This window comes from Salvelinus fontinalis, chromosome 15 (genome assembly GCF_029448725.1).
Source record: "Salvelinus fontinalis isolate EN_2023a chromosome 15, ASM2944872v1, whole genome shotgun sequence".
Lineage (NCBI taxonomy): Eukaryota > Metazoa > Chordata > Actinopteri > Salmoniformes > Salmonidae > Salvelinus > Salvelinus fontinalis.
Genome location: NC_074679.1, coordinates 40,269,594 through 40,284,593, shown reverse-complemented (window position 1 = coordinate 40,284,593; position 15,000 = coordinate 40,269,594). Strand labels below are relative to the sequence as shown.

Sequence of the window (15,000 nt, the reverse complement as noted above, 5' to 3'; positions counted from 1 at the left end):
CAGAGAAGCTGCAGAACCAAGATGATAAATGCAGAGAAGCTGCAGAGCCAAGATGATAAATGCAGAGAAGCTGCAGAGCCAAGATGATAAATGCAAATAAGCTGCAGAGCCAAGAAGATAAATGCAGAGAAGCTGCAGAGCCAAGATGATAAATGCAGAGAAGCTGCAGAGCCAAGATGATAAATGCAGAGAAGCTGCAGAGCCAAGATGATAAATGCAGAGAGCTGCAGAGCCAAGATGATAAATGCAAAGAAGCTGCAGAGCCAAGATGATAAATGCAAATAAGCTGCAGAGCCAAGAAGATAAATGCAAAGAAGCTGCAGAGCCAAGATGATAAATGCAGAGAAGCTGCAGAGCCAAGATGATACTGTAGATGCAGTGAAGCTGCTTCTTCATTTGTACCCTAGCAAAGATACAGACGCTAGTCGTTTTTTTATTTTTTTTATTTTTTTACATCCGCGCTGCTCTCTTTAAGCCCGGGGATCAATAGGAACCAAATTATAATGCAAATGAAAAAGTCACAAAAGAGAAGAAAGAGTGGGGAAAACTATGCTTTAAATAATCCCTCCTCAGAGCCATTTCCATTCACTGGCCTTTCAGAGTGAGGGAGTAAGCAAAACAGGACAAATGAAGACTTTTAAACAGGGCAGAGAGAGGGAGAGAGAGAGAGAATGAATGATAGAACAAGAGAAGGAGATTAAAGAATGAGAGCATGTTCTGTTTGTCTCTAGGGCTCAGGAAGCTGTTGGTTGAGGAGATTTCAAAACATTATAGAATGCAAGCTCCTCGCTAATGGAAGCCCTCTTGCTTACTGAGAGTCAACAGTTTCCCGCTTCTAAGATGGCCGACCTGGAGGGCCTGTTTTAAGATAAGAAACGTTGGGGTGTTAAATTACTGCTGTCTGTGTCTCTGGCGACCAAAAGCGGCAAGCCACTAAACAGCTGACAGTGATATGTGTGAGTCATGACAATGAAAACAAAGTTAGGCCTAGATTCCTATAGGGACAGGTGGTTAAAGTTGTACACAATGCAAACACGATATTTATTGTCTCATAAACAAAGATGTGATCTGCCATCTCTCCCCGTGGCTACGCAGTACTTAACTAACAAATAGTTTATGGCTTCAGGTGTTGTATCGCTACCATCCATTTCTCCTGTTTTACAAGAGCTACTGTGACAGCCATCTGCCTTCGCCCCAAGGACAATGTACGACAAAAAGATTACAGGGATGGGTAAACGTGTGCGTGTGTGTGTGTGTGTGTGTGTGTGTGTGTGTGTGTGTGTGTGTGTGTGTGTGTGTGTGTGTGTGTGTGTGTGTGTGTGTGTGTGTGTGTGTGTGTGTGTGTAAGGCCTAGTGCTTACCCCATGGCCATGGCAGCGAGCGATGCAGCTCTCCAGCTCGGTGAAAGAGGCGTTTTGGCACCGGCGGTCCCTGCACACCTGCAGTAACACAAAGATGCTTAGATTTCACCCCCACACACACGGAGGAACACTGCTGTAGAAGGTGTGTGAGGCAGTGTGGAAACAGGGTACTGCTGCAGTGTTTTGGCCCTGGATGGTACTCAGTGGTTGCATGCCTGTCTACAAATGTAACATATGTACACATTTAACATTATTACGGTACACAGTATGAATCACAATTGAGTAAAGCTTACAGGTTTTGGATGAGATAGTGACATTTATTACATCACTAGTAGACACCCAATCCATACTAGCATAATCAATACTAATATAATCATTACTAATATAATCATTACTAATATAATCAATACTAATATAATCATTACTAATATAATCATTACTAATATAATCAATACTAATATAATCATTACTAATATAATCATTACTAATATAATCATTACTAATATAATCATTACTAATATAATCAATACTAATATAATCAATACTAATATAATAATACAAGCTGAATGAATAACACAGAACACGTGTACAGTACAGTCTATGATAAATATTACAATACAGTCTATGATAAAGTTTACAATACAGTCTATGATAAATATTACAGTACAGTCTATGATAAATATTACAATACAGTCTATGATAAAGTTTACAATACAGTCTATGATAAATATTACAGTACAGTCTATGATAAATATTACAGTACAGTCTATGATAAATATTACAGTACAGTCTATGATAAATATTACAGTACAGTCTATGATAAATATTACAGTACAGTCTATGATAAATATTACAGTACAGTCTATGATAAATATTACAGTACAGTCTATGTCAAAGTTTACAGTACAGTCTATGTCAAAGTTTACAGTACAGTCTATGTCAAAGTTTACAGTACAGTCTATGTCAAAGTTTACAGTAGTCTATGATAAATATTACAGTACAGTCTGTTAAAGGTTACAATACAGTCTGTTAAAGGTTACAGTACAGTCTATGATAAATATTACAGTACAGTCTATGATAAAGTTTACAGTACAGTCTATGATAAATATTACAGTACAGTCTATGATAAATATTACAATACAGTCTATGATAAATATTACAGTACAGTCTATGATAAATATTACAATACAGTCTATGATAAATATTACAATACAGTCTATGATAAAGTTTACAGTACAGTCTATGATAAAGTTTACAGTACAGTCTAGGATAAATATTACAGTACAGTCTATGATAAATATTACAATACAGTCTATGATAAATATTACAGTACAGTCTATGATAAAGTTTACAGTACAGTCTAGGATAAATATTACAATACAGTCTATGATAAATATTACAATACAGTCTATGATAAATATTACAGTACAGTCTATGATAAAGTTTACAGTACAGTCTAGGATAAATATTACAATACAGTCTATGATAAATATTACAATACAGTCTATGATAATGCTTACAGTCTATGGTCGTGCTTCTACACCTGCATTACTAGCTGTTTGGGGTTTAAGGCTGGGTTGCTGTACAGCACTTCGAGATATTAGCTGATGTACGAAGGGCTATATAAAATAAACTTGATTGAAACTTGATATGGTACAGATACATGTAGATGAATATTAGACTGCAACCATGACTTGCCTTCCCCTCTCCACACTTGGTGCCGGTCATGACGAGGCCTGGATCAGGGAGGTCCCCCTGTCCATCCTGGGTGGTATAGACGTATGTCCCCCTGCACTTCACCTCCATGCCGTCTGTACGGATGGTGGTGTCTATGGACACTGCGTTGGTGCCCTTCGGCTTCTTGGCCGCGCTGTGGCACTGGATCTTCCCGCACTTGGCATCGCTGGGGATCGACGCACAGTGCACATGATTGAATAACGGACACACACGAGAGACAGACACATAGACACAGACAGATGGACGGTGGATGGAAGGACAGACAGACAGACGCACAACAATGCATCCACGGGAAACAAAGACAAGAAGAAGATTACTGTACGATTAACGGCTTGTGGATGTAAATGACTTTAAGCCTCGTAGTTTATCTAAACGTCTTAATTGGAAAAGATCTCCTTGACTGACGACTGTAACGTCTCCACGTTGCTTATGGGATTCTCTCTAATTCAGATGGGTGGTGGCGTATCATGTGGACACACGGCTGACTTTGGATGCCTTAATCTGAGGCCTAATTTGCATACAGTTGAAGTCAGAAGTTTACATACACTTTTTTCAACCACTCCACAAATTTCTTGTTAACAAACTATAGTTTTGGCAAGTCGGTTAGGACATCTACTTTGTGCATAACACCGGTTCTTTCCAACAATTGTTTACAGACCAATTATTTCACTTATAATTCCCTGTATCACTATTCCAGTGGGTCAGAAGTTTACATACACTAAATTGACTGTGCCTTTAAACAGCTTAGAAAATTCCAAAAAATGATGTCATGGCTTTAGAAGCTTCTGATAGGCTAATTGACATCATTTGAGTCAATTGGAGGTGTACCTGTGGATGTATTTCAAGGTCTACCTTCAAACTCAGTGTCTCTTTGCTTGACATCATGGGAAAATCAAAAGAAATCAGCCAAGACTTCAGAAAAAAAATTGTAGACCTCCACAAGTCTGGTTCATCCTTGGGAGCAATTTCCAAACGCCTGAAGGTACCACATTCATCTGTACAAACAATAGTATGCAAGTATAAACACCATGGGACCACGTAGCCGTCATACCGCTCAGGAAGGAGACGCGTTCTGTCTCCTAGAGATGAACGTACTTTGGTGTGAAAAGTGCAAATCAATCCCAGAACAACAGCAAAAGACCTTGTGAAGATGCTGGAGAAAACAGGTAAAAAATATTCTATATCCACAGTAAAACGAGTACTATATCGACATAACCTGAAAGCTCAGCAAGGAAGAAGTCACTGCTCCAAAACCGCCATAAAAAAGACAGACTACGGTTTGCAACTGCACATGGGGACAAAGATCGTACTTTTTGGAGAAATGTCCTCTGGTCTCATGAAACAAAAATAGAACTGTTTGGCCATAATGACCATCGTTATGTTTGGAGGAAAAAGCGGGACGCTTGCAAGCCGAAGAACACCTTCCCAACCGTGAAGCACGGGGGTGGCAGCATCATGTTGTGGGGGTGCTTTGCTGCAGGAGGGTCTGGTGCACTTCACAAAATAGATGGCATCATGAGGATGGAACATTATGTGGATATATTGAAGCAACATCTCAAGACATCAGTCAGGAAGTTAAAGCTTGGTCGCAAATGGGCCTTCCAAATGGACAATGACCCCAAGCATACTTCCAAAGTTGTGGCAAAATGGCTTAAGGACAACAAGGTCAAGGTATTGGAGTGACCATAACAAAGCCCTGACCTCAATCCTATAGAAAATTTGGGGGCAGAACTGAAAAAGCATGTGCGAGCAAGGAGGCCTACAAGCCTGACTCAGTTACACCAGCTCTGTCAGGAGGAATGGGCCAAAATTCACCCAACTTATTGTGTGAAGCTTGTGGAAGGCTACCCAAAATGTGTGACCCAAGTTACACAATTTAAAGGCAATGCTACCAAATACTAATTGAGTGTATGTAAACGTCTGACCCACTGGGAATGTGATGAAATAAATAAAACGCTGAAATAAATAAATCTTTACAATTATTCTAACATTTAACATTCTTAAAAATAAAGTGGTGATCCTAACTGACCTAACACAGAGAATTTTTACTCGGATTAAATATCAGGAATTGTGGAAAAAGTGAGTTTAAATGTATTTGGCTAAGGTGTTTGTAAACTTCTGACTTCAACTGTAGCGAAAATGCTAATTTGGATCCATTCATTAGCTGTGATGCGACACCATGGAAACGGTCTCTGAGACGCACTTCTGCGATTTACAGTTCACAGAGGGGCGTGGCTTGTGTGCGTTAATGTACATGGATAAACTATCCATTTCAAGACGATGGCGGCGCTCGCCTTTTTTAAAGGACTGGTGGGCAGCTAGGAAAAACACTGGATGTCAGACTGTGAAGCAGTGTTGTTATTGGTTAAGGCCAGGAGTTGTCCATGTGATTTGACAAGGAAAAACCCTGGGTCCTTATAAGTTATATAGCAGATCATGGATGGCCCTGGATGGCTGAAGTGGGTGCAGGGTTTTGTTCCAGACACCAACACGAACACACCTGATTTAACTCCAGGATCAGGCGTGGCCCACAGAGTTATGGTTTGACCACCCCCCGGTCTATGCTATAATATCTCAACACTTTATAACTATGAACAGGCAATGTAGTTAGATAGTTATATGGTAGTTGAATTGGAACCACAATGCCGTGTGATGAGGGTTTCATAAGAGGACATGGTTCCCACTCACCTTTTTAAGCACTTCATGTAGTTTCCCTGTCCGTCCTTCCCACAGTTTCCAAACGCGTTCCCTGCTGCGTTGACGTCTTGAAAGCAGGCGTCGTGCGCTGGCCGGGCACCTGGGTCATAAAAATCCATAATGTCAATAAAAGTTACTATAGCAACCACTCATTCGGGAGAAAAGCCATTATGCCCCATACGGTGGTGCTTACATTCACTTTCAAGGAGCAACAGTTTGAGCTACTTGAGCCACCATGATGTATATTCCCACACAAAAGACAATGTTTGCACCTCTAAGAATGACAGACAGAATTTTTTTTTTTAAAGGATAAAATACATTTAAAAATCCTTTTGATTTTGTTATGTACAAAAAATAATATTCTGAAAAAAGAGAACTTTTTCAAACCGCATCATTATCACATCTTATATTTGTTACTGAAATTATATTATATTATATTACATCTATATTAAAAACCTGACTACTGACAATGCACACTGTTTTGGGAATCCCTATTAACAGTGGACTAATGAACAAAATACTAAAATAAGTTGTAGGTAAATAATCCTTTTTATAAAGCTTTGAACTGCGATGGCTGACTAATGCAGTAATACATGTTACCCAACGTTCTATGCTAATGTAGTTTAAAGGTGTAGATCGTCATGGTGATCTGTGTTCTGTACGTGAGGAGGAAAGCCGATACATCCCTACCCATGATGCAGATGGAGAGAGAGAGAGAGAAAGGTTGAGGTCCTTATCATCTATTATGTTAATACTGTTTAAAAAGGTGGCTATCTTACTGACTAGCTGGAGTTTCTAAATGCTAAAACGTTTTGCCGGTGGAGATGTGACTGGCTTATAGTGAGGTAACTGTGGTATGTGACAAAAGCTCTCCAGATACTCTCTAAGGTCTGTGGTACTCTCTAGGTCTGTGGTACTCTCTAGGTATGTGGTACTCTCTAAGGTATGTGGTACTCTCTAGGTCTGTGGTACTCTAGGTCTGTGGTACTCTCTAGGTCTGTGGTACTCTCTAAGGTCTGTGGTACTCTCTAAGTTCTGTGGTACTCTCTAGGTCTGTGGTACTCTCTAGGTCTGTGGTACTCTCTAAGGTTTGTGGTACTCTCTAGGTCTGTGGTACTCTCTAAGGTCTGTGGTACTCTAGGTCTGTGGTACTCTAGGTCTGTGGTACTCTCTAGGTCTGTGGTACTCTCTAGGTCTGTGGTACTCTCTAAGGTCTGTGGTACTCTCTAAGGTCTGTGGTACTCTCTAAGGTATGTGGTACTCTAGGTCTGTGGTACTCTCTAGGTCTGTGGTACTCTCTAGGTCTGTGGTACTCTCTAAGGTCTGTGGTACTCTCTAGGTCTGTGGTACTCTCTAAGGTATGTGGTACTCTCTAGGTATGTGGTACTCTCTAGGTCTGTGGTACTCTCTAGGTCTGTGGTACTCTCTAGGTCTGTGGTACTCTCTAGGCCTGTGGTACTCTAGTTCTGTGGTACTCTAGGTCTGTGGTACTCTCTAGGTCTGTGGTACTCTCTAGTTCTGTAGTACTCTCTAAGGTCTGTGGTACTCTAGGTCTGTGGTACTCATGGTACTCTAGGTCTGAGGTACTCTCTCGGTCTGTGGTACAATAGGCCTGTGGTACTCTCGGTCTGTGGTACTCTAGGTCTGTGGTACTCTAGGTCTGTGGTACTCTAGGTCTGTGGTACTCTAGGTCTGTGGTACTCTCTAAGGTCTGTGGTACTCTCTAAGGTATGTGGTACTCTAGGTCTGTGGTACTCTCTAGGTCTGTGGTACTCTCTAGGTCTGTGGTACTCTCTAAGGTCTGTGGTACTCTCTAGGTCTGTGGTACTCTCTAAGGTATGTGGTACTCTCTAGGTATGTGGTACTCTCTAGGTCTGTGGTACTCTCTAGGTCTGTGGTACTCTCTAGGTCTGTGGTACTCTCTAGGCCTGTGGTACTCTAGTTCTGTGGTACTCTAGGTCTGTGGTACTCTCTAGGTCTGTGGTACTCTCTAGTTCTGTAGTACTCTCTAAGGTCTGTGGTACTCTAGGTCTGTGGTACTCATGGTACTCTAGGTCTGAGGTACTCTCTCGGTCTGTGGTACAATAGGCCTGTGGTACTCTCGGTCTGTGGTACTCTAGGTCTGTGGTACTCTAGGTCTGTGGTACTCTAGGTCTGTGGTACTCTAGGTCTGTGGTACTCTCTAGGTCTGTGGTACTCTCTAGGTATGTGGTACTCTCTAGGTCTGTGGTACTCTCTAGGTCTGTGGTACTCTAGGTCTGTGGTACTCTCTAGGTCTGTGGTACTCTAGTTCTGTGGTACTCTAGGTCTGTGGTACTCTCTAGGTCTGTGGTACTCTCTAAGGTCTGTGGTACTCTCTAGTTCTGTGGTACTCTCTAAGGTCTGTGGTACTCTCTAGGTCTGTGGTACTCTAGTTCTGTGGTACTCTAGGTCTGTGGTACTCTAGGTCTGTGGTACTCTAGGTCTGTGGTACTCTCTAGTTCTGTGGTACTCTAGGTCTGTGGTACTCTCTAGGTCTGTGGTACTCTCTAGGTCTGTGGTACTCTCTAAGGTCTGTGGTACTCTCTAAGGTCTGTGGTACTCTCTAAGGTATGTGGTACTCTAGGTCAGTGGTACTCTCTAGGTCTGTGGTACTCTCTAGGTCTGTGGTACTCTCTAGGTCTGTGGTACTCTCTAGGCCTGTGGTACTCTAGTTCTGTGGTACTCTAGGTCTGTGGTACTCTCTAGGTCTGTGGTACTCTCTAGTTCTGTAGTACTCTCTAAGGTCTGTGGTACTCTAGGTCTGTGGTACTCATGGTACTCTAGGTCTGAGGTACTCTCTCGGTCTGTGGTACAATAGGCCTGTGGTACTCTCGGTCTGTGGTACTCTAGGTCTGTGGTACTCTAGGTCTGTGGTACTCTAGGTCTGTGGTACTCTCTAGGTCTGTGGTACTCTCTAGGTATGTGGTACTCTCTAGGTCTGTGGTACTCTCTAGGTCTGTGGTACTCTAGGTCTGTGGTACTCTCTAGGTCTGTGGTACCCTAGTTCTGTGGTACTCTAGGTCTGTGGTACTCTCTAGGTCTGTGGTACTCTCTAAGGTCTGTGGTACTCTCTAGTTCTGTGGTACTCTCTAAGGTCTGTGGTACTCTCTAGGTCTGTGGTACTCTAGTTCTGTGGTACTCTAGTTCTGTGGTACTCTAGGTCTGTGGTACTCTCTAGGTCTGTGGTACTCTAGTTCTGTGGTACTCTAGGTCTGTGGTACTCTAGGTCTGTGGTACTCTAGGTCTGTGGTACTCTCTAGGTCTGTGGTACTCTAGGTCTGTGGTACTCTAGGTCTGTGGTACTCTCTAGGTCTGTGGTACTCTAGTTCTGTGGTACTCTAGGTCTGTGGTACTCTCTAGGTCTGTGGTACTCTAGTTCTGTGGTACTCTAGGTCTGTGGTACTCTCTAGGTCTGTGGTACTCTAGGTCTGTGGTACTCTCTAGGTCTGTGGTACTCTCTAGGTCTGTGGTACTCTCTAGGTCTGTGGTACTCTAGGTCTGTGGTACTCTAGGTATGTGGTACTCTCTAGGTCTGTGGTACTCTCTAGGTCTGTGGTACTCTAGGTCTGTGGTACTCTCTAGGTCTGTGGTACTCTAGGTCTGTGGTACTCTCTAGGTCTGTGGTACTCTCTAGGTCTGTGGTACTCTAGGTCTGTGGTACTCTAGGTATGTGGTACTCTCTAGGTCTGTGGTACTCTCTAGGTCTGTGGTACTCTAGGTCTGTGGTACTCTCTAGGTCTGTGTGTGTGTGGTAATGTAGTGTGTGTGTGGTAATGCAGTGGGTGGGTGTGTGTGTGTGTGTGGTGATGCAGTGTGTGTGTGTGTGTGTGTGTGTGTGTGTGTGTGTGTGTGTGTGTGTGTGTGTGTGTGTGTGTGTGTGTGTGTGCGTGTGCACGCGCGTGTGTGTGTGTGTGTGTGTGTGTGTGTGTGCGTGTGCGGTAATGCAGTGGGTGTGTAGCCTACACACCAAGACAGGTGCAGTACTAATATTTCACGAGCAGAAGTGCCAATTTCACGACCAAAGTAATTCATAGTGAAATTAGTAATCCGAGGACCAACCGTTAACGAGATACTACCGAGGCTTCTGATTGGATGGTACCACTGTCCAAGTGTCAATATATTCCGTAGCTCCCCCTGTAGCTCAGTCGGATGAAAGCATCTGCGAAACGTTCCTATTTTATGTCTATGCTGTAAGAGGGCCGTCTCTATTCGGGTGTTTAATGTACCAGTATGTATACATGGTCATGTAGAGGCCGTCCACCCCTACCGTAGCCCCACAGCTGCAGACACTGCTGTTCGTGGGTTAGACACATGCCGCTGTAGCAGTAGGCGTGACCATACTGGCAGGAGGATCCATCCAGCAGGTAAACGTTGGACGGGCAGTAGGGAGAGCCACCGGTGCAGTACTCAGGCAGGTCGCACGCTCCCGCAGGACCACGACACATGGTACCTGCCTGCTTCAGCTGGGGGGAGAGGAGGGCACAACCAAGGAGAGAAGAGGGTGGGGGGATTCAGTGTGATGTACTTGCTTTAAAAACCATTCAGTACATGATTAACTACAGAGGGATTTAAATAGATGATTCAATCACATACATAACATACATAGGTACGGGTTATGATCATCCTAGGGAGATAAAACAAGCTTTGTTCTACTTTTAAAAGACTCACAGAAGAAGTTGTTATCCTCATTTACATGAAACAAAAAAAACAGGAAAGTTGAAACTTGAGACGATGCATAATTATTGATCAGAGAACATATTGATCAGAGAGGAGACGTAGAGGTTATTGATCAGAGAGGAGTAGTAGAGGTTATTGATCAGAGAGGTGAAGTAGAGGTTATTGATAAGACAGGATTAGTAGAGGTTATTGATCAGAGAGGTGAAGTAGAGGTTATTGATAAGACAGGAGAAGTAGAGGTTATTGATCAGAGGTTATTGATCAGACAGGAGATGTATAGGTTATTGATTAGACAGGAGATGTAGAGGTTATTGATCAAAGAGGTGAAGTAGAGGTTATTGAGCAGACAGGAGACGTAGAGGTTATTGAGCAGACAGGAGATGTAGAGGTTATTGATCAGAGAGGAGAAGTAGAGGTTATTGATCTGAGAGGTTATTGATCAGACAGGAGAAGTAGAGGTTATTGATCAGATAGGTTATTGATCAGACAGGAGAAGTAGAGGTCATTGATCAGACAGGAGATGTAGAGGTTATTGATCAGACATGAGAAGTAGAGGTTATTGATCTGAGAGGTTATTGATCAGACAGGAGAAGTAGAGGTTATTGATCAGATAGGTTATTGATCAGACAGGAGAAGTAGAGGTTACTGATCAGAGAGGAGAACTAGAGGATATTGATCAGACAGGATAAGTAGAGGTTATTGATCAGAGAGGAGAACTAGAGGATATTGATCAGAGAGGAGAAGTAGAGGTTATTGATCAGACAGGAGAAGTAGAGGTTATTGATCAGAGAGGTTATTGATCAGAGATGATATTGACCAGACAGGAGAAGTAGAGGTTATTGATCAGAGAGGTTATTGATCAGACAGGAGAAGTAGAGGTTATTGATCAGAGAGATTGTTGATCAGAGATGATATTGATCAGACAGGAGAAGTAGAGGTTATTGATCTGAGAGGTTATTGATCAGACAGGAGAAGTAGAGGTTATTGATCAGATAGGTTATTGATCAGACAGGAGAAGTAGAGGTTACTGATCAGAGAGGAGAACTAGAGGATATTGATCAGACAGGATAAGTAGAGGTTATTGATCAGAGAGGAGAACTAGAGGATATTGATCAGAGAGGAGAAGTAGAGGTTATTGATCAGACAGGAGAAGTAGAGGTTATTGATCAGAGAGATTATTGATCAGAGATGATATTGATCAGACAGCAGAAGTAGAGGTTATTGATCAGAGAGGTTATTGATCAGACAGGAGATGTAGAGGTTATTGATCAGACAGGAGAAGTAGAGGTTATTGATCAGAGAGGTTATTGATCAGACAGGAGATGTAGAGGTTATTGATCAGACAGGAGAAGTAGAGGTTATTGATCAGAGAGGTTATTGATCAGAAATGATATTGACCAGACAGGAGAAGTAGAGGTTATTGATCAGACAGGAGAAGTAGAGGTTATTGATCAGAGAGATTATTGATCAGAGATGATATTGATCAGACAGGAGAAGTAGAGGTTATTGATCAGAGAGGTTATTGATCAGACAGGATAAGTAGAGGTTATTGATCAGACAGGAGAAGTAGAGGTTATTGATCAGACAGGAGAAGTAGAGGTTATTGATCAGACAGGATAAGTAGAGGTTATTGATCAGACAGGATAAGTAGAGGTTATTGATCAGATAGGAGAAGTAGAGGATATTGATCAGAGAGGAGAAGTAGAGGATATTTTAAGTGCTTTAAGTGAGATGACATCCGCCCATGTGTGTGTGAGATTGCGTGTGTGTGTTTCAAACCTTACAGACCTCGTGTGTGTGTTTCAAACCTTACAGCCGTCGCATGTGTGTGTGTGTTTCATACCTTACAGCCCTCGTGTGTGTGTGTGTGTGTTTCATACCTTACAGCCCTCGTGTGTGTGTGTGTGTGTTTCATACCTTACAGCCGTCGTGTGTGTGTGTTTCATACCTTACAGCCGTTGTGTGTGTGTGTGTGTATCATACCTTACAGCCGTCGCAACACACCCCGTGGGCGCACTGAGCCTCTGCCTTCAGACTGCAGTTGTTGGCGTTGCAGCAGTCATTACTGCACTCCTATAGACACACACACACACACACACACACACACACACACACACACACACACACACACACACACACACACACACACACACACACACACACACACACACACACACACACACACACACACACGTTTAGCCAAATCAATGAGGCACGACCCTGTGCCCACACACACACATTCGGTTCACATCCCAACTCCTCTGCTCTTTGACTCTGTCTCCAGTTGTGGCGTGGGGTGACAGCACTGATCGACATGTCAAAGTTTTGAGATGGAGGAAGTGGAAAGAGACAACCCGACCGCACAGAACGCTGTCATACAGAGATGAAAATGACATCTCTTCCCCGTTGCCATGGCGTTCTCACCGCCGTCGAGCCACAGATATTCTAAACTCGACGTGGGAGTTGAAGGATGAGAAACGGCAATTATACCGCAGGGAGAGAATGGAGAGAGAGACTACACAGAGGAAAAGAAACACTACATCAACCTCCCAGACAGACCCCCTGTGGTGTTTAGAGTAAATCAGTGTTCCAGTTATAATGCGTCAAGGTGACTTCCAGTACTAGACAGTTCTCATAGCGTACTTTCCATAGCAAAATGAAAAAAAGTTCCTTGGAAGAGCTGAGAAATGGGAAGTTGGGATATGATTGTCTGGAAATAAACCAGTTGTTTTTTGCCAAGCATACGTTTGTCTGCGTGTGTGGTAATGTGTAATAATGTCAATTCTTCTGAAGCGACAGGATACGAAAAGACACCGTGAAGCGAGCATTCTGCTTCTGTGTCAAAACAGGTGGCTTCTTGTCAGACGGCTGCGGTGTCTGCCGACGCCGACTCACTGTCACTTGTGCTTTAAGTCAAAACAGCCTCCACATCATCAGCATTTCTGTCAGCTAGAAATTAGCTTCTCCCTGTTTTCAATTTACAATTCCTCACAAATTAAAGCCAAAGAGGATTTACTTACTTAACCGTAATTCCATTAAAGTAAAAACAACAATTCCCAAAGTCCCAAGAAAACGTTTAAACACCTCTAAAAAAATATATGTTTTAGCGACTCAAAGGATTCTGGACGATTGACAAGTACAATATCAAACATAAGCGACGCTATGCTAAATGCTCGGGCGTATCTAAGGTGAGGGATCCTAACGGCAAATAGAGCAGGAGGCTTTTCTCACCTCTGGCTCTCCGCAGTCGCACTCTTCTCCGTCCTCCACAAAGCCGTTGCCGCACCTCTTGCCCCCCACCAGGTCCTTCATGTCGGGCATGTTGAAGAGGCACATCCCCCCTCCCTTCTGGAAGTAGTTGTCCAGGTCCAGCTTACTGCAGCGGCTGAACACCCGGGGAAATGGATGCCTATTGGGGAAAGAAATGTAAACATTGCAAAGATCCACAATGCAGAATATCATTGTGAACAGTGACCATCATGTTTAGTCTCAGAGAGTTCTTTAGAGCGGCGGCCAACCTTGGATGTCTAGGGGACCATTTTGGATCTCTGGTAGCCATGTTGGAGCTAAAAACCTGTTCATTCTTACCCGGTGGCAGCAGCCATCACGCAGCCCCCTTGTTCCGCAGTCGCCTCCAAACAGCAGCCCTCGTGGTCGTGGCTCATCCCAAAATTATGTCCGATCTCGTGGGCCATGGTGGCGGCAGCTCCGATGGGTAAATCCGAATGGTCCTGAGGGACCACATTAGCGAAAGGACTCATTTGTATGGGATTAAGCATAACAGCAAATCTATCTAGTCTCAATGTAACCGTTTTAAAAAAGCTTTCACTGTTCAGACTGTCTTACAATTCACTGAAACGGGCCAACAACACTCCTTGTTCTACCTGGTCTACTGTCTGATGTCACTTGGTCGGTGATACACTGTTACGCAACGCTTGAGGGAAATGTAAATCTATTCAGAGTCCGACTGAACGGCAGAGAATACTAATCACTAATTTAGGGGTCGATCTTTGTCAAAGAACTAGGATGACCTCATCCATTGAGGTCACGCCGTCCATCCAAGGGCTAACTGCTTCTAACACCCCACAAAACCAAGACGTCTCTTGTGCCTTTTCTCTTTGGCTAGTGCTATCCGGGATCCTTGGGACGTCCCTACCCTAAACTCTAACCCTTAACCCCTACCCTTACCACTAACCCTTAACCCTTAACCCCTACCCTTACCCCTAACCCTACCCTAAACTCTAACTCTTAACCCCTACCCTTACCCCTAACCCTTAACCCTTAACCCTAACCCCTACCCTTACCCCTAACCCTTAACCCCTACCCTTACCCCCTACCCTAACCCTTAACCCCTACCCTTACCCCTAACCCTACCCTAAACTCTAACCCTTAACCCCTACCCTTACCCCTAACCCCTAACCCTTTACCCCTAACCCTTAACCCCTACCCTAACCCCTAACCCCTAACCCTTAACCCCTACCCCTAACCCTAACCCTAACCCTTAACC

General features: G+C 43.4%; 2 protein-coding genes across 3 annotated transcripts in view; both read right to left on the bottom strand.

The window, feature by feature from the left end:
• The window catches only part of foxn3 (forkhead box N3), a 261,189-nt gene that overhangs the window by 149,571 nt on the left and 96,618 nt on the right, over positions 1 to 15,000 (bottom strand). The gene's annotated exons all lie outside the window — the stretch shown is intronic.
• adam19a (ADAM metallopeptidase domain 19a) overlaps positions 1 to 15,000 on the bottom strand; it is a 58,555-nt gene that overhangs the window by 8,905 nt on the left and 34,650 nt on the right. Inside the window, exons 9-15 of the mRNA XM_055862374.1 lie at positions 14,082 to 14,224; positions 13,725 to 13,902; positions 12,477 to 12,566; positions 10,084 to 10,279; positions 5,787 to 5,895; positions 3,060 to 3,264; positions 1,362 to 1,439 (exon numbers count right to left, since the gene is read on the bottom strand). Coding sequence (XP_055718349.1) covers positions 1,362 to 1,439; positions 3,060 to 3,264; positions 5,787 to 5,895; positions 10,084 to 10,279; positions 12,477 to 12,566; positions 13,725 to 13,902; positions 14,082 to 14,224 — 999 coding nt within the window. The remainder of the gene's footprint in view (positions 1 to 1,361; positions 1,440 to 3,059; positions 3,265 to 5,786; positions 5,896 to 10,083; positions 10,280 to 12,476; positions 12,567 to 13,724; positions 13,903 to 14,081; positions 14,225 to 15,000) is intronic.